General features: G+C 37.7%; 1 protein-coding gene across 2 annotated transcripts; it reads left to right on the forward strand.

The window, feature by feature from the left end:
* The first annotated feature begins 1,886 nt into the window (after nucleotides 1–1,886).
* On the forward strand, nucleotides 1,887–22,502 carry sema4ab (sema domain, immunoglobulin domain (Ig), transmembrane domain (TM) and short cytoplasmic domain, (semaphorin) 4Ab). 2 transcript variants are annotated; one of them, XM_044139132.1, is made up of 15 exons: nucleotides 1,887–2,093; nucleotides 3,034–3,253; nucleotides 4,676–4,836; nucleotides 6,539–6,598; nucleotides 7,252–7,350; nucleotides 7,743–7,836; nucleotides 8,449–8,571; nucleotides 9,915–10,042; nucleotides 11,161–11,342; nucleotides 12,228–12,372; nucleotides 13,632–13,821; nucleotides 13,941–14,056; nucleotides 15,202–15,365; nucleotides 16,323–16,417; nucleotides 17,501–22,502. In XM_044139132.1, the coding sequence occupies exons 2-15, from the start codon at nucleotides 3,142–3,144 to the stop codon at nucleotides 18,292–18,294; spliced, it is 2,463 nt and encodes an 820-aa protein (XP_043995067.1). In that variant the 5' UTR covers nucleotides 1,887–2,093; nucleotides 3,034–3,141; the 3' UTR covers nucleotides 18,295–22,502. The 2 variants fall into 2 exon arrangements, with proteins under 2 accessions (XP_043995067.1, XP_043995066.1); XM_044139131.1 differs by having other exon boundaries at nucleotides 3,152–3,253.
* The last annotated feature ends 1,488 nt before the right edge of the window (nucleotides 22,503–23,990 follow it).

The following is a 23,990-nucleotide window of genomic DNA, read 5'->3' on the forward strand; positions in this document are numbered from 1 at the left end:
ACTGCACTGTAGTAGTGCAGTTCTTTCTTTCAGCATTTAAGAACTGTAAAAAAAGTCTTTTTTTTAAAAAAAGACTTTTTCAAAGAAAAGTCTTTGAATTAACGTAATTAAATCATGGAAAGGATTTCCACATGATTAAATAGCTTTCTTTCAGCATGAAGCATGTTTGTTGAGCCAACTTAATTTTCATGAGTTGGATCAACTTAATAAGTAGTGTGAACATATCACTGTAACATAAGTTGGTTTCTCCAGCATGCTGTGGTGGCGCAAGGGTTTAGCACACTGCACATTTGGAGGCCTCAGTTCTCGACGCAGACGTCACTGGTTTGACTCTCGGTCCTGGCAACCTTTGCCGCATGTCCTCACCCTGTCTGCCTACTGTCTCAAAAAAATACGAGCCACTAGCGCCGCAAAAACTCTTTGGAGAAAAAAAAAAGTTGGTTTCAACTGAATTGCCATTAATCTTAGTAAAGTAAATTATTTGGTCCAAAGCATTGCAAATTAGTTGGGCTGGCTCTTTTAAATTACATCGGATCCAACTATGGTAAATGATAATATAAAATAGTAATAAATTAAATTGAGCCAACACATTTGCTTTAAATTGGAATAACCATAATATATTAAGTTCAGCCAACACTTAATAGAATAACCTTAATAAAATAAGTTGAGCCAACTCATTTTATTTAAATTAGAATAACCATAATGTATTAAGTTCAGCCAAATCGTTTGATTTAGAATCAACCATAGAATAACCATAATAACATAAGTTGAGCCAACATAATTGCTTTACATTGGAATAACCTTAATAAATTAAATTTACCTAACACATTTACTTTAAATAGGAGTAACAGAATTACATGGTGCTGAAATAAAGCAAAGTAATCAGGTGGAAAACCTTTCCATGATTTTTTTATGTTCATCCAAAGAGGTATTTTTTTCAGTGTAGCTTACTGCACATAGTGGCAGAACTATACCGACAGGTTTCAGCTGGTTTCTTTGCTTTCTCTTGCTTTTTGTACATCCCTTTAAGAAAAAAAATGGATGTGATTTCTATCTTTCTTCAATACTAAGCTCTTTCTGAAGAACCGGAAAGCTCTTTTTGTACCTTACATGAAGAGAGATAGATAATAGCCAGCAAAATAACAAGCAAAAAAACTGTCTATTATATGCCTGTAGATATTTGTTTTGTGAGACAAAACTGTCAATAATTTATTACCTTGCTCAACCTCTTAAGAGGCCCATTCCGCACGCAGCTGTGACTCTGGACTGCAGTGAGAATAGCATGATGTCAGATATCACACCAAGATGAAGGAGAAGAGAGAGATCGAGAGCAAGAGAAAAAAATCAAATCTGTGCTGTCTGCAACAGTTTTTTCTAGTATTACTGCAGAGGTTTCTTAGAATGTCCTGCCAAAGGGCAAAATATAAAGTTTTGCTTTAAATTGCTTGTCAAACTAATACAAAATCAATTATAACTTTCCGATGCATAAATTTGATTTACAAAATTTTCTTGAAAGTAATATTAAAATTTTGTCCTATCTGTCTTGTCTTTCAGGTATTGCCACATCCCGAGAGAGAGAGAGAGAGAGAGAGAGAGAGAGAGAGAGAGAGAGAGAGAGATTAACTCGATGCAGTATTTACTTAATCAATTTTTAATAATTAATTGTGCACACTGTGATCGTAGCTAGAATCAGTTGGAATAAATTAAAATTTATTTTTTGTGAAGTGCATTGAAATGACATTTGTTGTAAATTGGCGCTGTGTACGTAAACTGAACTGAATTAAATAATCCGTTCTGTATCACAAACGCAATGTTTGGATTTGTAGAAAAAACGCAGCTGAACATCCAATAACAGCGGTCTTGATTCCGTCCTCCTTCTGCTGCACGTTCACAACAACTTCCGGTTTTCGAGCTGCTGTCGTAGCTATCAACAGCTGCAGATGCTTTGTGCTCACCGTCGGCAGTTTCGGGCAGATTGATCAGTTGAACCGCTCTGCGGTTTGCTTAATGGCTGCAGGTCAACCGCGGAGGATCAGCCAGACAACAGCGGTCACATGAGAAGGAAAGGAAGGCTGCGATGGAGAAGAGCCACAGTAAGACCAGGCTGAACTAACTGTGTCTGTGCATCGGCTACTGAAATATATAGAATGTGAGAGCGTTGTTTTGCAATAATAATAATAATAATAATAAAGTTACAGACGCCACACGGAATAAAATGAGCAGATAAGTGGCTGATGTTGGTGTGAAGTTTAAAGTCAGCACTTTGCGCTTAAGGCCTTCAGACTGTGAAGCAACAGAGTGATCATCTGAACTCAGTTGTTTTAGCAGCTTAACACACTTTATAGAAACACACAACTATAAATATCTGTGCTCACTGCTTCTAACACTGGACAAGTTCACAGAAAACAGTTTGTGCCACACAAGTGTTATCTGCAACATCCGCTAGGGGGCACTCCAGCTAGCTCTGCCCAGACTCCCCAACCTGTATTTAAAATAGAATAGAAACATCCTTTATTGAAACTTGGGGAAATTTCAGTGCAACAGCAGCGAAGTGAGCCAGGCAATCAAAGTAAAGTCGTGTGACTCAATATTTAAAAACACAATAGAGGAAAAAAAGGGGCAAAATTTTAACATAAATACTTTGTAGATTTATTAAAGTCATATAAGTGGAAAGACAGAGAAACAGCTTGCCATTTCAGTGTTAGTCCATCATTATGTTTCCTTATGGGAAACACAGAACGTGGCCCAGGATAGCAGCTTCTGGTTCCTTTTCTAGGCCTCTATCTATCCACCTCCTCATTTACATAATGAGGCAGAAATGCATAAGGAAAAGTAATAGAAAAGGAGACAAGGTAAGAAGAAGAAATGCTTGTACAAGGAAAAGGAAAAACAAAAAAATACACCTAATTGTATACTGCATTTCTGTCTGTAGCTGTTCTTGATAAGAACATTTTTAACATCACTTTAAACACTATAATAAACAGTGACCATTTAGTGAACATAGCAGCAAATTATGTGATGTGTCTGATTCAGTTGCAGCTCTGAAGATGGTTTGAGATTCCAGTACAGCTTCGATTCCTCCCTACTGAGACTCTGAGGGTGTGATGGTCATCTAACCCAGTGCTGACCTTCTGACTGTCCATGTCATCAGAGCCAATGGACAGTCACTGCCTGCTGTGTCTCACTGTAACCCTGCTGGCTTTGCTGAATCCATGCCTGACCAGGCTGACACCCAGAGTCTCCTTCCCATTGGGTGAGTGAAGCCTCGTCTTTGTGTTCCACATGATTGATGGTCTGATACTGGAAGACAGCAAACGCTTTACCTTTTACTATCAGGAATGAAGCACTGTGCCTATAATAAGTGAAGTGAAGAGCCTAACAGGGGCTCTGAGATGAAGGGAAGCAGTGTTAGGCACTAACAGGTTAGAGGGGCAGTATTTTGTTAAAATGACTTTTTTGAGCTTTGCGTCATGTTAAAAAGTTATTCCCTCAACAAAATGGAGTGTTGCCTTGGTTCTTTCATGCATGTTTGGGAAATTGTTGAATCTCCAATGGCAACCATTCAGCTGTGCAAACGCCTGGGATGACCAATTAGCAAAAACCTGGTTGAACTGCTCAGTGTACAAGCTACTTCTCTGTGCAATGCTGGTAAACACATTAAGGTGTTAATAGAGGAACAATGCTGTGACGACTTCCTGATGGCGGAGTTTCAGAAACAGTCTGTGTTTTTAAAGAGACAAGAGCCCAATTTTAAGGTGTTAAATTACAAAGTCAGTTTTATTTTAATTCATATTTTATATATACAGCATATGTATAACAATTGAAGGTAATATAATTACTTGATTGGGCTATAAAATTCCACTATTTGTCTGGAATGTACATAACACTGCCCTTTTTAAAAGATCATTTTAGTTATAAAATCTATTTGAGAAGAACTATATAACTGAAGCCTGCCAACGCTTTCAGAAAATGGAAATCATTGGAATTATGAGAGAATGCAGTAAACTAGTTACAGTATTAGGGTTGAAATAATGTAACAGAATACAGAACTCAAAATGTGTGCAAAATATCAAAACGTAGTTTTTTTCTGGAGCGAGTCTGTACAACATCAGGAAGACGTATTTCTGTTATTACTGCTGGAAACTGTGATGATGATTACAATATTCCTTTTTTTATTCTTTCTTTCTTTATAATCACACAGTGTACACAATTCTGAGCTGTTGTGTCACAGCCACCAGCAATGTCCATCAGGTCTGGACATTGAAGGCAGTCTGTCCATCTAACTGGCCAAGTATATCACTGAGATGCAGAGCATAAATGCATGAGTCATAAATTGCAACAGTCTACCAAATATTGTTCCAAAACAGTGCTTAGTGACACTTACATTGCAATAAGGATTCATTCAGTATGCTGTGTAGAAAACCAGCTAAGATTCCATTTTAAAAAGTTTCCCTGCATACCAAACTGGTGATTTATTGCTCAGTAACTTTTCGTCCATCATTTTTAGTCCTTTCTCATCCCGTTGATGCTTTTCCGACTTCTCTGACATGATAAACTTCAATATCATGTAAGGTTTTGTTTGGTCTCCTGTCCAGTAAGAGGCCCCATCTGTTTACACCTTTTGCTCTTTTATTATGTTCTTAACCGAGATGTATTACTGTGTGTTAAATAACAGGTAGCCCAGGGAGACATCTCACCTGCTTCAGCAGCCATGACCTCAGTAACACCACAACCCTGCTTCTCAGTGCGAATGGAGAAAAGCTGTATGTAGGAGCTCGTGATGCTGTGTTAGCGCTGGATGTTGGTCATAAAGACACTGTCCTCCTGAGGAGCAAGGTGAGGGAATCAACAAAAAGTTCTTGAGGCCGATATAATGATGTACTTGTTTTTTATAGCCTAACATTTTCTGTGTGATTTTTGTGTTGTATTTGTGGCTGCCTCTTGGCCAGGACTCTCTGGAAAAGAGATTTATAATCTCAATTAATTTTTATCCTGGTAAAATATAAATTACATTAAATAAGATTATCCATATCTGTCTGCTGACCATTGTAGGAAGGAGATGGTTTTCATTTACATCCCCTGTGAAAAAACAAAAAAACTTGAACTGACGTGTTTATAGTTACCCCAAACACCACTGACTGGGCCATAAAATATAAAAACAGTTGTATTTATTTATTTATTTATTTATTTATTTATTTTCTCAAGGATTTCAGTAAGTTGAGAGATAACTATATCTGAGCATGTAGATCAAGAGTATCTAAAATTCGATCCAAGGGCCACTTGCAGCCTCTTCACTGATTATATGTGGCTCACCAAAACAGGTAGTTGATGCAGATGGAGACTTTTCTTTTCTTTAATTAGACCAAAATGAAGACTGACAAATTCCATTTTTCTACAATGGAATTTATAATGTACAACACAAAGTATTTGTTTAACAACCATGCTTTCTGTTTAATGTGATGGTAACAACATTTATTAACTGACTTCTACTTAGACTTTAGAGAGCCCAAATCTGCTTTGAGTTCATTTGTTAAACTTGACTTAATAAAGAGAGTGACCCAAATCTTGGTCTTATTGCTAAAAACAGCAATAAGACCATCTGAGCCCAAAATAATTTACAAGCAGGATTTATTTCTTTTAATAATGTGAACAACTCAAAGTTCTGCAATGATTTAAACTTCCCTTTCCGACAAACAAGCTAACTTCTTTAGAATTATTGTATGATTTGTTTATCATTGAGCATAAAAAAAAAATGCAGTAAATCTTTTGTGGTTTTAAACATTTTCTTGTCCAGTGAGTACTTTTGACTTGATGATTTTGACCCATGTGACAAAAAGTTTGGACGCCACTGATGTAGATGACTTTAATGGACCTTTTAGTGGTTTCATTAAATGAGTTCATTACGTTCCATTCAGTAAATCATAGGATGAGCCCCATGTTAAGTTTCCTTTGGAAGTCACAGTTCTACCGTGCAAAAGTCCCACTGCAGTACATGGCAACACAGTGAACCAAAGGCTGAGCTGTTTGCAATGTAACAATGCCAAACACTGATCACTAACATCACCATGTCATGTAATGCCACAGCATATAAAGAACAACAGTTCAGTGGTGATTAGAGGCCATATACTCACCAGAAGCCAGAGCTTCTGGTGAGTATATGGCCTGTATATGATGACTGAGTCAGACTACCAGAAACCAAAGCTTCTGGTAGTCTGACTCAATCATCATCATCAGTTCAGTGCAGAAACTAAACAGTGGGCTGTTTGGTACTGAAGGTTCTGGACGGTTTAGGGTCATCTGAGATGCTTCAGGTTCTTTTGGTTTTCTATTTTAACTCTGATTTGCTTCTGAGAATTTATGAAAATTGATGTTTTCTTTACTGAAATGTTTGTTGCTCTTACATTATAGGATCATGGTTGCATGGAAGCAGCCTTTTTCCTTTTTCCTAAACCAGCAGTGACATAATAAATGATGCCTGTTGTTGCACCCTCTGGTGGTCGATATGGATATTACACTCATTGAAACTTGTTTTTTGTAGCTGGACTGGAGCCCTTCAGAAAAAGACCTGGAAGAGTGTTCTATGAAGGGCAAGAAAATGGCAAGTGTTGATTCGCAGTTTTGCACCAAATTCCTGTATGGACTAAATAACTTTACATTTTCCAGGCAGAACATTTAATCCCTAGGTATCAATAATTAAAAACACATTTAAATGATTACAGTGACTGATCTAGTAGTGAGATAGTTCATATCATTCTCTCCATTCCAAAAAATTAGGGACATAAAATATCATCATAATAATGAGATATTTAAAATAAAAATGTGTGAAGCATGTTAATAGATATAAATGTAACAGATCTGCTTGAGAAAATAAAAATCTCTTTATGTTTTCATTCTGACATTTCACTCTGAAAGTGTCATCCTATCATAGTCTACTCTAGTGACTTCAGTAGACTATTTTCACTGCCATTTAAAATCTATAGCTACATAAAATCATCCAGGTTCATCAACCTGTGCAGGGTTTATACTTTCACTGCATATGCTCTTTACTGTTTTGATTTGTTCCACAAAGCATTTGTGCTCATGGCACCCAAATGGCTAGTGCCGTTTGCCCATTGCTATAGTAACAGATATCTCTGTGTGGAGCTGTAGGCTTTGTGGAGCTCTCATCAGGTTCTGATTGGTGAGTTAACTGACCCAGTACTGGTTTTACGGAATCATCTCAACTTTAACTTTTCTGTTTGGGTTTTTAAGGCAGACTGTCCCAATTTCATCCGAGTTCTGCAGTTCTTAAACAGCACTCACATGTACGCCTGTGGAACATTTGCCTTTAGTCCTCGCTGCACATATATCGTAAGTTTTTTACGTTGGCATATCTCTGCTGTGACATCACTTCATTTCATTCAGTTAGGATAAACCTTTACAGCTGTTTTTAGATGTTCAGCTAATCAGGGTGTAACACAATGAGTTTAGAATGTTGACATTTTCACAATATTCAATTTTCTGATGCACTGAATTTTGCGTTTTCATATTCCAGGTCAGCCATACTTATCAAAATTACATGAACTATTTCACTCTACGTATAATAAGTCCATTCTAATGCATGAGTTTTGAATTTGGAGATCAGTGACTTTTTCACAATATTTTTAATTAAGAAAATATGTCCATGTGCAAGCTCATCACACCTTGGTGTCTCTTAAATTTCTTAAAATCCTTTAGCTGCTGACTTTTGACTTTCTAACCAGAACTCAGAGACACTCACAATGAGCCTCAACACTGATGAAGGGAGAGGTCGCTGCCCTTATGACCCCTACCAGCGCAACACTGCTATCACTGTGGGTAAGGCGATGCTGCCACTACTGCAACTCCTTCACTCTTAGACATTTAACATGAAATCTGTCAGTCATTTTTATGTTCCCTACTAAAGAGAGCAGACTCTACTCAAAACTTCTAAAGAAATGTGTGTGTGTTGGAGGTTTTATTGTTAAAGCTTTAGTGTTCACTCACTCCTTTTTTTTTATTCAGAGCTCAAGAAATGAACAAATTTAACAATAAAATCTAGCCTATCATCTACTGTTTTTATCTTACTTTACAGTCATTAGAACACAACACACTAAGTTAAAGACCTCAATTAAATCATATCTTCTTTTTATTTCACCAGAAAATTAAGAATATATTTTGCTGAAAGACGCAGAGAAAATCAATTCCCCAGTTTTGTTGACATTGATACAGAATCTGCCTCTGAAATTAAAAGAAATCAGCAGCTTTTCTCTGACACACTTTGATATAGTAAAGTTGACTGCTTAGAGAAATTCTGAAGTCAATGGAACCATGCTGCAGGAAAATGAGTCTTTTCTCAGTGACTGATGCAAAAATAGTCCAACCTGTAAGAAAAGCATAACATAATAAGGAATCTTGTGCTGGCTGCTGTGTGTTGTGTGTGCTACTCAGGTGGAGAGCTTTATACCGGCACTGTGGCAGACTACAGAGGGAACCGACCAGTCATCTCCCGACACCTCAGTGAGGGCAGCCGGGTGGACCTTAAATTGGATGACACATTAGGATGGCTGGAGGGTATGTGCACTGACTCTCATCCTGACACATTTCAAAGTAATGCAGTTGTACTCAGGCTCACTGACAAGTAAATACACTTTGGCTGAACCTTCCAGGACACAGCTTTGTTGTTATGTGCTGAGTCTAAAACCAGCTTAAACTGTTTGCAGCTGGTGACAGTCTGTGGGATGCTGTTCGTTCCAGTGGTGTGGAGCAACAGCTTCAGCATCTTGCTGATCTGGGTCCAGTCTGCAGCATACACAGACAAAGGCGTGAAGAAATCCTACTGTACTTTCACTGATTTTTATTGAGTAAAAAAGATGCACATCTGTTCCAACATTTTAAAGGCTGACATTTCCTTGAGAAGCCCAGGTCAAAGTTCTTAATCTGTCAGATTTTTTTTCCTCAATAAAAGAAATCCAAGTTTCTGCCCCACTTTTTACAGAACGGTTGCTGCTGTTTCAACTGTTTCATTATTCTGGTACCTCAGCATTTGACACTAACAGCATGTTTAGCGTTTTGTTTCCTTTTGCCAACATGGATCCCCTCTGACTGTGTGTATGTGATGGCTATGGGGTAGACTTCTGATTTGAGGATTTCTGTGGCCAGTGCTCATGCTAATATTTAGAAGTCATTGAAGAAGATGACTAATATTCTTCACCATTTCTTTGGGATCTTTTTTGGGGCAGAAATCTTTTTTCCATTTATTCGACCTGATATCGCTACTTATCTTTCCTTTGGTAGTGGAACCTCTGTGTGCTACAATGGCCATAGAGAGCAAGCTGATGCATCCTGGTGTTCCTATTGAGTCATTAGAGAAACTCTGATTGATGAGCTCAAGTAACACAATCTGATAACATGTTTATGTTTGGGATTATGACTTTTTCTGTCCAAACCTTTTTTCCCTGTCAGTTTTATGAGGGTCATAATAAACGCTCTATTAGGAATCAAAATATGACTGATTTAAATCATTATTATGTGCTATTGAGCATGAACGTTGTTCTATCTAATATGATTTATGTAGGCAGTGAGAATATTTTCTGAGATGTGTTTATGGGGTTCTTTGCAGTGAGAGAATCTGAGCATGAAATTTGTTGAATTTTGAATCTTCTGTTTTTCTCTTTGCAGTAAATATATTGAGTGTTGTCAGAATTTGAGTATCTGCTGGAATTATTCTCTAACTTTCTCTGTCTCTTAAGCTGCTGCTGGCTTGCTCTTTGGAAAAGATTAAGCAAAAGCATAACATTCATTTATTTTCCAGAAGTGTTTTAAAATTGTGCCTTATTGAGAACATTTAACCCTGAAGAAGACTATTTTCTCTGTACATTTGCCTACATTGACCTTTTGTATCCTCTTTCCTGTAGATCCAACCTTCATCAGCTCCAAGTTCATTCCACATGAGGAGAAAATCTACTTTTTCTTCAGTGAAGTGGGCAGAGAGTATAACTTCATAGACAAGTTTGTTGTCTCTCGTGTTTCTCAGGTCTGCCTGGTAAGTTCAAAGGACCTAGATCATCATGTCAAAGAGCATAAAAGAAAAAAGCAGGACAAAGGCAGCTAAAAACTCAGACAAAAGTTGCAAAACAGTGAAGATGTTAAACACTGAACTCTGACCTTTAGCAGCAACACACAGTTAATCACAGTGATCACCCAAGTTAGGAGCAAAGAGGCTTGGAAACTTTTGAAACTACTTCGAATAGTTAACTGAGCATACAGTACTGTTTGATTACTAGATCAACTGGAATGAATGTGTGACTGAATTGTAATGATTTGTTTTTGTAAAGTGCTTTGTGTGCATAGCATTTGTTGTGAATTGGTGCTATATAAACAAACTGAAGTGAATTGAGTTGTGATAGCTAAGTGTTCAGCTAGAATTTAAATCGATAACGAGAAGATTTCCATGGTGATGAATCCAGTGAGCAGCAGGCGGTTTAACACCTACCTGTGGCTTTAAAAGCATTCTGCCACAGCATTTTATTGATATGAAGCAATTCTGAACAAACAGCCAAGTTTAGAAAAAAAACACACAGTCTTTGAAGTCTATAGTTTTACATACCTGGACATAATGAAAATCATCAGAAATAAATAAAATCTAACATGAAGTACAGAAAGTACTGCCATTGATTACTGAGCTAAAATTAAAGACAAATGATCATAAAACTGGATATTGGTGCTTTTATGACAGCAGACAGGTGCAGCTGATCAAATCCACTTGATCAGAATCTGTAAAAGTTGCGCCTCTGGAACACACAGGTATGTGTGTTAACATGAAATTATGGTGGAAAGACAGCAGGAAGACCTGCCCATCAATCTAGTGCATGGTAAAATGTTACCAAACCATCTGTAAGCTATCCCTGTACAGTATGGAAGGTAATTCCCAAATGAAAAACATTTATTTCAGCTCCCAGTCTGATTCTTCCTCATCTAAATGAAACCCAAAAGTAAATGTATTTTTGTGATAATTCCTCATGTGCATGTTAAGTAAAGCCATAGCTTAGATATGAGCACAATCCAACCATGAAGCACGGTGGTGGGGTGTTAATGATTTGGCTGTGAAATGCTCAGTTGTCTGAATCAACTTTTTCAAGTGTTTTTCCTCTGACCCGTCAGAGTGACGTCGGAGGTCAGCGCACTCTGCAGAGACGATGGACCACATTTGTCAAAGCTCAGCTGTTGTGCCAAGATGGCAGCGAGCTCCCTTACAATGTGATCCAGGATATTGACGTGCTTCCACCAGCAGAGGGCGCTTCAATGGATGACACACTGTTTTATGGCATCTTCACCTCTCAGTGGTCAGTGATGCAGGTTCTCTGTCTGCAAGGCTGTTTCCCTGGTCACTCCAGGACTGTGGACAGGGCCTCAGGTGGATTTGCTTTAATCTGGTTAACATCCACAAATTAGAGCATCAATTAATTTCTAAGAAGAGTAACAATGGCTCCACTTGTTCGTATGGGGGTAGCTATTGCCAACAATAGAAGATGATGGAAAAACATCATCCTACTCTTAAATCAGTCAGTCTATTAGGCTTTCTGAGTGATTTCATCTGAGCTACCTCAGTTTCAGTAATACTGCAGAAAACTGAACTTTTAAAGTTTGACATTTGACCTTTGTTTGGAATAAATCAGCTACTACTTCTTTTTAAGAGGTTTTATTGGCTCTAGTGGCCTTTATTTGACAGTAAATTGGGTAATTAGAGAAGGGGGAAGACATGCAGCAAAGGTCTCCAGGCCAGGAATCAAACTTGCGACAGCTGCATCGAGGGCTAAGGCCTCCATATGTGGGCTGTGCTTAACCCCTGAGCCCCCTCAACACCTCAGCTTCTACTTCTTAATTAAAATTTTTTTTTGTTTTTAACCAGTGACCTCACATCATCTCATCAGCACCCCACTTCCCTTTCAAGCCTCTTCAAAATATTTCTGTATTTCTTCCGGCCATTTTGAGATAAATTTGACACATTGTACTCTAAAATAGATTTTATAATGCAAGGTTTTAAATAATTCTCACTGAAGATTCTTAAAAAGTAGATGCGAATGTGGGAAAGTTTGACATCTTTATCGATCTCAGACTTTGCCTTTGTACAAATTTTTCCACATCCTCATTTAGGAGAATCTCAAAGATGATTTCTACAGACTTCATCATTGTTATTTATTTATTAATAGCTGTGTTCCATAACACAGGACTGTGAACTCTGGAAGGTCAGCGGTGTGTTCCTTCACTCTGACTGAGATCAAATCCGTTTTCTCCGGGAACTACAAAGTCCTGAACAGAGACACGTTGCAGTGGAGCGCACGAGTCCAAGAGAAGGTGGCAAACCCAGGAGAGGTAAAACAAGTCACACTGAGAATCTGATCAACTTCTGTTGGCATTTCTTTAATCTTTGAAAATGGAAAACTCACAGGGTAATTTGTATATAAAATGAAAAATGTCATTCCAACCTACAGTACCCTCGGGTTCTGGCAATGGAAATGCACCTTTTCAGGAACCAGGGTTTTTTTCTCCCACCTGGGACACATCATATAAAAGTGGGTAGAAATCTTCCCTGAAAACGGCCCTTAACTACAGGTGGAGCTTTGTAATGGGGGGGGGGTGAGGGGGGTAAACATTACTCACTGGTTCCATCCTCTTAGTATTTTTGTTCCATCCATTTCCATGTGTATTAGTTAGTTTATAGTGTATTAGCTATACTTTCTGTTAACTTTAAATAACCCAACATAAGTGCTGTGTTTTTATGCTATTACTGTGTTTGCAAACTCATCATTTCAACTAAAATGTTTTACTCAGTGTTTGCAATCAAGTACATTGAGAACACCAGCCACTCTATGTAGAAATAAAGGAAGTGTGGACTGCAGCATCTCCATGGAGACAGAGTTGTGTTCTCAGCCTTTAAGAGTTTCACCTGGTCAAGTTAAATTGACCAGGTAAAAGACTTTTCTTTTAAAAAGTCATTTTTAAAAAAATACTTTTTTTACAGTTCTTAAATGCTGAAAGAAAGAACTGCACTATTTCAGTGCAGTTCTTAAATGCTGAAAGAAATTTAAGAACTGTTAGTGCAGTTCTTAAATACCAATAGTGACCTGCAGAGAAAAACAAATATCTATAGTTTAATGTGTAACTAAAACCGCTTTGAAGTTTTCCCAGGCGCAAAACAGTTATGCCGCATAATCTCTCGTGATCCCCTGATCTCGCTAGATCCTCTTCGGAGGGAAATGAATCTGACTAAATTGAATCACGTTATCTCAACTTAAATACGTTATTCAAGTTGAGACAAAAGCTATTGTCTCGCGTGATATCCCGTGATCTCACTCGGCTTCAGCACAAGATCAGTCTGACTAAAATGAATCGGGTTATCTCAACATGATTAAATTTCATAAACGTGAAGTTGTTGGATTTCTTGTTTATCCAACATGATTGTATCACGTTTTTGTTTGAAATTGCCACTTGTGCCACTGCCACTCAGCGTAAATTCAGATCCTTAGAAGCAGAAGTGAAGTGGCAGTGTTAATTCTCAGGTTGAAATTGAATACAATGATTATTATCCTTATTAAAATCTGTGTCAAACTTTGTTTTTGTGTGTCTGTCAGTGTGGCCTGCACAATGCCTCAGATAACGCTCTGCGCTTTGTTAAAAAAAACTTCCTGGCAGAGGACAGCGTGCGTCCGGCTGGAAGACGCCTGACCTTGGTGTCTCATGAGCACACCTACAGCCACCTGACAGTTCAGAGAGTCCAGGCTGCCAATAAAAAGCTCTACACTGTCCTGTTTCTGCTGACAGGTGAGCCATGAGACATGGGATATTGTTTCCCACTGCTATAAAAAACTGTTTAAAAGTTTACCGTCATTTCTCTAAGGGTTTGTTTCAGAACACGATTTGTTGTCCGTACTGTCTTCCAGAGTCTGGTCACTTACACAAAGCAGTGCTGCTCCAACAGGGGCCCTACATCATAGAGGAGGTTCAGGTTTTTAAGCTTCCCCAGCCAATCAGGAGCCTGAAGTTGTCTATCCCAAAGGTACATTCATTTTATTTTCAGATTTTTTCTCATCTATTTTTGATTATAGATTTTAACTAGATCTTGTTGAACATCTATAATGTTCACCTCACAGGTCAATAATATCACCTGTTTGTTTAACAAAAACTCATTGTGTTAATATAGGGTATGCTATTAATGCACTTTTAAATGCATTACTCATAATGCATTTAAAAGTTCTTAGAAAGTAGTCCTTATCGCATAATAAAGTTTATTTTTTAAAATCTATGTTTTTAATGAACAGTCTTCACAATGAGTAGGCAACCTTAGGCAGGTTTGAGTCTGCATTTGAAAATGTAGCTGTGGCAAAGAAGTCCCAACCTAAGGGACCTGAATGACTGACACCTGCAGTCTCCATGGTGATGAGACAGCCAGAAGGCAATCAGTTAATATTGCATAAATCCAAATAGACAGACCAAGTGATTACATTGATATGAAACTGAAATGACATTCTGCAGGCTGTTTATGAATATCATAATGGAAGAAGGTGGCATTCTGATTTCAGACCCTCTAGAAAATGAAAATTCCAGTTGTTAACACTGACATTATCTATGGCTGGGCAATAAATCCATTTTATCGATTAATCAAATTTTCTGTTTATGACAATTAAATTTTTTTACAAATGCACTCCTTTTGTTTCAGAGTGATGTCAGTCCACCCAAGTCCACCATCTTGTTTTACGGCTTATTTTTAAGATAAGTTTACGAGTAACCAAACCCATCGGGTCTGTCAGGAAAGTCACCCTCATGTCTTGAGGTTCATGTAATGTCTGTTTGGGTTGCATTGACCATCAGTCAACAACTACTTCTGAATGGAGCACAGTTACTGATTCCCTGAATCACATGAGTGATGCATCAAATGACTTCTTTTTTTCAGTTCACTGACAAATCCATATCCCACTGAAAACTCTAGCAGCTGGTTGTTTCTCATAGTGTCCTTCTCTAGCAGCTCTTTGCTCAGTGCTTTTTTCAAGGACCTGCGCTCATGTTACATGAAGCATCCTTCATGCATGGCTCTATGCATGTTGAAACAGTGACTGTTCACAGCAGATTTGCAGAAACATGGCTGGCGTTATTAATATGTGGAACAAATGTTGCACTGATTGATTACTCATTGTGTTAATACAGGGTATGCTATATGTTGGAACATCAGAGGGGGTGGTGAGGATTCCAACTGCTAACTGCTCCTACTACTGGACCTGTGCCCAGTGTGTTCTTTCCCGGGATCCTTTCTGTGGTTGGGATGCAGCCAGCAGGGCCTGTGTGGAGGTCTCTGTCACCCAGACCATGCTGTGAGTCCCACACTGCCACCATGAACATGGGTTGTCAGTAGTATGTACTGTTAGGTGATATAGGGAACAAAATATTTGGATATTTGTCTACAACAATTTTATATCAAATCCATAGCATGCTGTATGATGTAGGAACAGGGCACACACATGGTAACCATGGAGATTCTATTTCTGGGTAGATAGACTTGTTCTATATGAACGGCTTTACCTTTACCTAATTCCTCCACAGCACCATTAGAATAAAGAAAAAAAATTCAGCCCCAGACCTCGCTTTGGCCGACAGTCATAAAATTCTGTATCTTGAAAGGACCTACAAAAACTTGTCTTGGAGCCATGGTCTTCCCACAGGAAGTCGGCTATTTTGGATCCAAGCCCCCATTTTGTCTTTTACACATGTTGTATCTGAGTGAACTCCTCCTTCAGCTTTTGGTATGCAGGCTTCACAATCATTCAGGACAGTCTTGAGGCATTGAAGGTCAAAAGTTATCAAATTCTTTTGGCTACATCAAAGCATGTTCATGTGACTAAGTCTCAAATCTGACCATTCGCCATAAAACATTAAGGTAGAATAATTTCCACATGAGTCCCAGCTACCTGAGACTTTATGTCTGTCATATCCAACCAGCACTGATCACATTCACATGGTCAATTGGTGACATCACCTTAGTCCCGCCCCCTTTGAACAACAAGTCACCTGTTTTCCTACTAGTTCTCTTCCTTTTACTCCATGATTCATAAAGATTTGAACCTATGTTTAATGACTACATGAAGCTTAACACTGGCTGCTGGCTGGAGGATGTGGGCACCACTGAATGACTCTAAATCACACATCCATCATCTGATTTGCACCAAACTGGAAAGAAGTGACCTTTGTTAACCTCTAAAGATGCCAAGGGGATTATACTGGAAGTTGACTCCAGTGTCACTGACTTGCTGACTGTAGTGTCCTCCCTTTAGAAGCCAGGACACAGATGGAGGAAATGTTGAAGAAGCCTGTAACAGTGTTTCATTAACACAGAGAACCAAATTTGGACCAAGTAAGATGCCCACAGGTATGTGTCACTCTATGAAAAAACAATGTGGCATTTCTGTTCTGGAAATGTGTTCACTGAGATATTTTACAAAACACAAAACAGTTTTAAATACTTAATGAGAATATTTTAATCAAGTATCTATTATTATTATTATTATTATTATTATTATTATTATTATTATTATTATTATTATTATTATTATTATTATTATTATTATTATTATTATTATTATTATTATTATTATGTGTAAGTAAATTTGATTAACATTCACAGATAAAAATCACAAAGTGATCACAGATAAAACTAAGATTTGCAGATAAAATACAATGACACAAAATAAAATACCAAGTTAATCAGTTAAATGTTTTTGTACAAAAACATCTTCAGCTGATTTTAAAAATGTCAGTGAAATCGGTGCAACACAAAAACAGTTAAAGTAGTTCTACAGTCTTACAGTCCTAATCCCCATCAGCTTTAAATCAAGTGCATGAGACTCTCAGTAAATTCTGACCCATTGACCTCAACACAGCAGAAGAAGAATGGGTTTACAGGAGGTCAGCACTATACTGGGAGCTTCACCATGCAGAGCCCTAAAAGTAAGAACTAATGAAATTAGATTCTTAAACATACTGGCAACCAGTGAAGCTAAGACTGCAGTAATGTGTAATCTTCTGCTGGTTCCCGTTAAGTCTTGCTGCAGGTTTGAATCTGAATGTGATTCAAAGCTAATTTATTCAAACAAGTTAAAAGACTGATTCAACAATATAGATATGTATAGATAAAAGCATGGGTAATCCTCTCAAGTTTAACTTTTAATATCAGCAACCGTAGCTTTGAGATGTTCTCCATTACATAAACACCTGTACAGTTATTTTACATAAATCTGTTGTCGTTTATGAAATCTTTGCACAAAACAATAATAAAAGCAAAGATTTTAAAACATTCTGCGTTTTAAATGAGAGGGTATTCTACGCATTAGCCTGCTAGCAGTAATAAATGACAATAATGCATTCCACATATGGTCATATTTGTTTTCATCACCAGTCAGTCTGCAGGTTTTCTCTGCTCTGACCCCTGAGTAAGCTCCAACCTGTTTGTCAGCCTCGTGTCCTGCAGGTGAGCTGGTCTCCGTGTCTCTGAACAACGTGGTGCGGCTGCACTGTCCTGCAGCATCACAGCTGTCCCACCAGCTGTGGGAGCGTCCAAACAGCCGCCTGTCCTCAGACCTCTACCTCCACCTGCAGGATGGGAGCCTCAGCTTTGTGGCCACCCCAGCCACCCTGGGCCACTACCTGTGTTTGTCCACAGAGAACGGCTACCGACAGACCATGGCCATTTATCACGTCAAGCAGAAGAGCAGTCCCATGGCTCAGTCTCCAAGCAGCTACACCAGGAGCCACACGCGAGCCCAGCCCACCAGGGAGGGGCCTAAAGAGACAGAATCCAGACCAGCAGAGACAAAACCCTCACTGTCCATCGGGAACACTCCAGTCACCACCAGGCAGCTTGATAGAAATGTAACTTTGCAGATGAAAGAATTTGAAGATCTGGAAACAAAATTCCGTAATGGGAATCCGCTGCTGTCAGCTCGCTGCCCCAGCTACCTGAAGGAGCTGATGGTGGTGTCCGTTCTGCTGGTGCTGTGCCTCAGTCTGCTCATCACAGTCATTTTGTATGTTCTCAGACAGCAGTGGCGGAGACAGACTGCACCTGGAATGGGAACTCCAAGCAGGAGCTGCGACCGGAGGACCAGTGAGGAGCAGGAGGTCTTGAGGGAGAATGAGTTTGGGAGCAAAGCCAATGGTCAAGCGCCCTCTGGTGGACATGCCAGTGGCTTGGTTTGTAATGGGAACCTTACAGACTCTACCCAGAATTTGCCAAACACTCCCTTCTGAGCAGCAGCCAAAGAGCCTTTTGAGCTGGTACAGAGAAGAGCACCATGGAGGGAAAACGTTCCAGTTGCAGGGTTCATTTGGTGAGCGCTGTTCCTGTGCAGGGCTCACCAAATGAACACTCTGCGAATTTAGACTTCCTAAGTTTTTTGTAGCCTGAGTGAGCACAAGTGGGGCAGCCACTTGTGCTTTTTAAAGGGAACACGACCTTTTCCAATACAAATGAATGGTAGTTGGATCCTAGCAAACAAAGTAGAGCTTAGTCTTTAAACCACATCTGAGATCTGACTTTTAGCTCAAGTCTCATGAAACGTATAAAACTGTTTTATGAACTGTTAGCAGTTCAACTGTGGGTCAGTAGCCAAAACCCACCTGTCCAGTTAGAATGCTTCTGAGGTAACAGGGATGTGATGATAGAGGGAGCTGTTGGGATCAAACAGTGTTCTGCACCTCACTGATGTGCCTTGGATGCATTTTTAAAGATGTTCTGGTGGAGTTCTTCTTAACACTTTATCTGATTTTCTTTTCATCACATTCTAGACTTTTTTAAAATCTCATTTATATTCCTAAACTCCTGTTTTGATGACACTGTGCTGTCATTCCACATGTTTACCTGCTCATCAATAAACCAGCTGATCTGTCAAAGGATTGTTTTTGAACTGTCCCAGTGGATCCTGTATAGTTTTATCTGTAGAAGAAGAAAGAATCATATAATAGAATATGTGTAGGAGGAACATTCTTCTAATCTGTCCTTTATCAATATTCCAATAATTTATTCTTTGTGCTTCATTTATATTGCAAAACGAACTAAGAAAAACTTAAACCAACACTGAGTCATACGTAGAAATATCCATTTATTGCCTAGAGTTCAGTTGAGTTGTTGATCTCATGTGACACGTGGTGCGTCACCAAACTGTTCCTGCAGTTCATTGTAAGACTCAGGAAGAGACGTCAATATGGATGCACACAGCTGAGGATTAGTCACTCTCAACATTATCAGAACAGTCGCTTTTACCAGTTGTACCACCTTGTACAATACTTAGCGACAGTTCTTACTAAACTAGCAAATTAAATGAACATACTAGAATGCTCTTTGACTAATAACAACTGTCAATTCATTTCAAAAATACTTTAATAATCTCAGAGGGAAAATAAATGCAGCATCTTGGTGCAGTCACTGGAGGAAGTAAAAGGCCCAGCATGGTTGGGCTGGAGTCAAACTGCCGGCGTGTGCTCAGAGGGTTTTGTTATGTTTGTTTTTGTACAGACCCTTCGAAGTCCACAGTGAACCCTCCGCCTGCAGAGGATGTCATGGTGATTTGGCATATGTGTAATTCACAAGCGTACAATAAACACAGGGAGTCTGGGTGGAACAACTGCTGCAAATTTACAACTCCAGGAGAGGAGGAAAAATAGTTGATCAATTAGTCAATAATATAAGACGCAAAAGACACGTGATCAGTGTCAATAGGTAATACATCTGATAAAATATTCATCATATAGAATATCCACTGAATTCTCGTCCAGAACTGCACCACATTCTGGAGGATTTAGGCATATCCAGTGAATCAAGGTTGGTGGGATCAACTGACTTACTCACTCTTTGGTTACTTGGCAACAATTTGGTAAGAAAGTTGCACAGCAGCAGTTTCAGGTTTTGCACTCAGAACTGCTTAGAAATAAATAAATAAAAACATTGTGGAATGAAAACTGTATTAAAGAGTTAAAGTCACTATTTAATGCACCAGTTTGGCAGTATTTCAGATATTTAAAACAGAAACTAATCAATAATTACCGATATATACTGATATGAAACACTTGCATTGTGAAGTTTTTCAGCTATATATCTGGAAAATAGGCTGCTACTTTTTCCACACACTTTGAACACTGCAATGTGACTAACTTATACATTTTTACCATTGAGTTTCATGCTCTTGCTGCATGATGCAAGAGTGAATTTGTGTCAAGACAAAAGTGACACTAAGAGCAACAAAGAGAGACAGAGGAAGTGAATGTTGGACTGTTAAACAATTCCAACAGTGAGGCAAAATGGTTTTGGTGCGCAGGATTAAGATCAAGATAGTGATAATGATTTTCCTGATAGGCTACAGAATTTTATTATGTTTTTATTAAGCAGCCATATTCCGGGCATTGTTTGGAAGAGATATTTATGGTATGTATTTGTGTATGTAACCAGTACATTTTTATTTTAAAAGTTAAAACAGAAATCTTTCTGTATAAGTAACCATAACAATGTGGACACCTGCTAACTATATATGAAATCCTGTTCTCTTTTCAGTTATTGGGTCCAGCTGACATTCAGGTGGGCTCAGTTGTCCAGAGATAACAGAACTTTCTCTCCTTATATCTGCATATATCTTATATCATTATATCTTAATGCTGCATGACTTGGGAGTTCACTCTGCAAAGACTCATTTTTTTTTAAGCAGTACATTTAACATATTTCATAAACTATTTTGTTAAAATCTTGTTTTGGAAATTCATAAGATTTATCTTATGAATTATGCTTTTACAAAAGCTGAAAAGAAAATACACCTCTCACTATTTACTTTAATAGACCTTGGTTATTTGTATTACAGGATTCATACCAATGCTTGAAATCCTTGAAAATGATTGAATTTCAGTTAGGTGTTTTCAATGTTTGATCAGAGCTTGATTCTTTAAATGGCTCAAAAGAATGGTAAATGCAAATCATTTACCATTCTTTGCTTATTTGTTGAAATGTCCTCCATTACCTACATTAATTAGATTTTTGTTGCTGTGTTCACTCCTGAACTATTTCACATTTTCACTTTAATTCTGTCCTGCTACCTATTACTAATCTAGCAAATACAGTTGTTCCACCAACAGTTTCTAATTACACCGTGCTAAAAAAAATTGGTTAAACCTAATGTCCACTGTGATAGTGGAAATGCAGTACACAAATAGCTTATCCACTTTTGGATGTTCACAATAATCCTTTCTGATGTCAGGGCAATTACCTCATTTTTCTGAACAGGAACCACTGCCTGTAGTTCATTGTGGGTTTTGTGGCCCTGAAAGTCCACATTCTAAAATCACCGCCAATAAAAACACCTTTAAACAAATTAGGACACTCTTCAGACAACATTGAGTCATACCAAAAAATCTTCACCTGATATCCACATAATTCACAGTTCAGTTCACAGTGACACCAGGTGTCACATGTTTATATCATGTGACACCTGGTGCGTCACCAAGCTGTTCATACAATTCACTGTAAGGCACAGGAAGAGAACCAAACAAAGAGGTTATGACGAACAGTTGAGAATTAGTCATACTCTGAATATTATCAGCTGATATTTACTAAACAGCCACAAAATGCTGTTGATCTTATGGGTTATTTGATTCCTTTGGTCGGGTTTTTCTCTTTCGTTTCCTCAAAGATTATAGGGAAAAAAAGCTTTTTAGTCTTAATTGTAAATTTGTAAGTTCAATTTTGTGACTTCACTGTACAATTATTACAAAACAGGAATTCAACAAGCAATTTATATTGTATGTTTGGTAGTAACTAGTTACATTTGCTCAATTACATTTATTTAAGTAACGTTTTGGGGAAAAAAATTATATATACATACAGTACAGACCAAAAGTTTGGACACACCTTGTAATTGAATTCAATTACAAGGTGTGTCCAAATTGAATTCTTGTTACTGACTTGTTACTGACAGCTTCAATGTGAACATGTGGTAGAGTTTGGTTTTGGTAGTATTTGTATTTTGCATTCACTGTATTTTAGTGGTGGATTCCAGACCAGTCTCACTCCAAGGCCATGATGAATCTGAGATTTTGTTTATTTTTATGAATGGAGTAGATTTGTTGAAGAAGTGGTAAAATTGGTGGGTGCTGCTTTACTGTAAGTCTGTATTTAACTGTTCTGATGTTACAGAGTCTAGATGTGAACTTCACACATCTAGACTCTGTCGGGACTTGACACACCTTCAATTACAAGGTGTGTCCATACTTTTGGTCTGTACTGTATATTATTTTTTAGGAGTATTTTAACTGTGCTGTACTTTACATTTTTGTTGTTCTGAAGTACTTTAGTAAAATTTCTGGACTCTCCACCCACTGGATGAAAAAACAAGAAATTTATCAACGACACATACCAGCAGTTTTTGTTAAAGTTTCATATCTTTTACTTTGAAAGAAACTGATTTGGAAAAATTTTCTTTTGCCTCATTTTGTTATTTTTGTTACTTATGTGAATTATTTTCATTTTTGTCCCTAACATACTAAAATTTCCACTTAACTTTATATTTTGGTCTGTCTGATGATGTAATTTTTAAATATTAAATGATTGATAATCTGATCAGTTATTCAATATTTGAGTAGACTTTTTACCAAATACATTTTCACTCTTACTTGAGTCATTTCTAGAAAGGCTACTTTTTATTTTTAGTTGAGTAAAAACATGTTGACATAGTGCTACTTACTTGAGTACAGTTTTTGGAATCTCTTTCCACCTCTTTATACAAAGTTTGTACTGAGCCAGGAGAAAATGTTCCCCTCAGAAATTCATATCAATTGACATTCAGCTGACACCTTTATTTATTTTTTTTGTTTTTTGGTCCTTTTAAATCATGTCTGTTTGTAGTGGCGCTATGTCACGAAACTGCCTTAATCTGAACTGTATGGAGAGGGAAATAAAATGGCTTGCTCAACTCAGAAGAAGCGATTTGAGAAAAGATTCTCATTAAAATATTACAAAAAATATATCAGGCAAAACATATGGACTGTAAACAACAATAGAGAGGCAAAAACATCTAACTCTGTGTAAACATTTAAACACACATGATGAGTCAAAATTAATAAAGCAATAAGGTAATGTTACTTGAACAACTAAGGGGTTTTTTTGGTTCTAGCTCAGGCATAAATATCAAAAGAATAAAATGCTTGTTTTGTTTAGTATTGCAGGTCACTAACCTTGCAATAGTGAACTTACATGGTAAGATTATAAGTATTTCTCTCTTTCAAATATGTTCTCAGATTAAGTGTGTTCTCTGAGCTTTGGGACAGAAGCTCAACAAAGCCACTACATCTGTTCTGATAAATGTCAACAGCATAATGATATCTGATGACATAAGTTTAATCACAAAGTTACTTACACATATAATACTGATTGTTAGTTTATTGATCTGATGATAATTATGTAATGTCAGAGAAATCTGTGCTGTTGATGGTGGTTAACCCCTTAGCCAGCAGTGGAACGCCTGCGTTCCATTTTTACTTCTGCTATACTTTAAAGCATTCTGCACGGTTTCTATAGTAACATATTTAACATTGTGATAATTTTAATGATGCATAAAATTTTTTTTATTTATTATGAATCATTATTATGTTTAATTTGTTTTACGTCAGTAGTTTGAGGTTTTTTCAGTTCCTCTTGATAGTTGCTCTGGCAAACATTTTAGAAATGCAGAAATTATAATTAAGTATCAGTTAAGAATCAGTGATTAAATTACATGTTTCAATTTATGCTTTAAGGCATGAAATTAAAAGTTTAGAATTCTGACTCGATTTGGGACTTGCCTGTTTTATCTTTGGTCTCGACTTGGATCTTTTAAGTCTGATTGGGACTTGACTCGAGACTTGAGCGTAACTTGTGACTTGCAAAGCAATGACTTGGTCTCACCTGTATCATTTATATTTACAAACAG

This window comes from Gambusia affinis, linkage group LG14, assembly GCF_019740435.1.
Source record: "Gambusia affinis linkage group LG14, SWU_Gaff_1.0, whole genome shotgun sequence".
Taxonomy (NCBI): Eukaryota; Metazoa; Chordata; class Actinopteri; order Cyprinodontiformes; family Poeciliidae; genus Gambusia; species Gambusia affinis.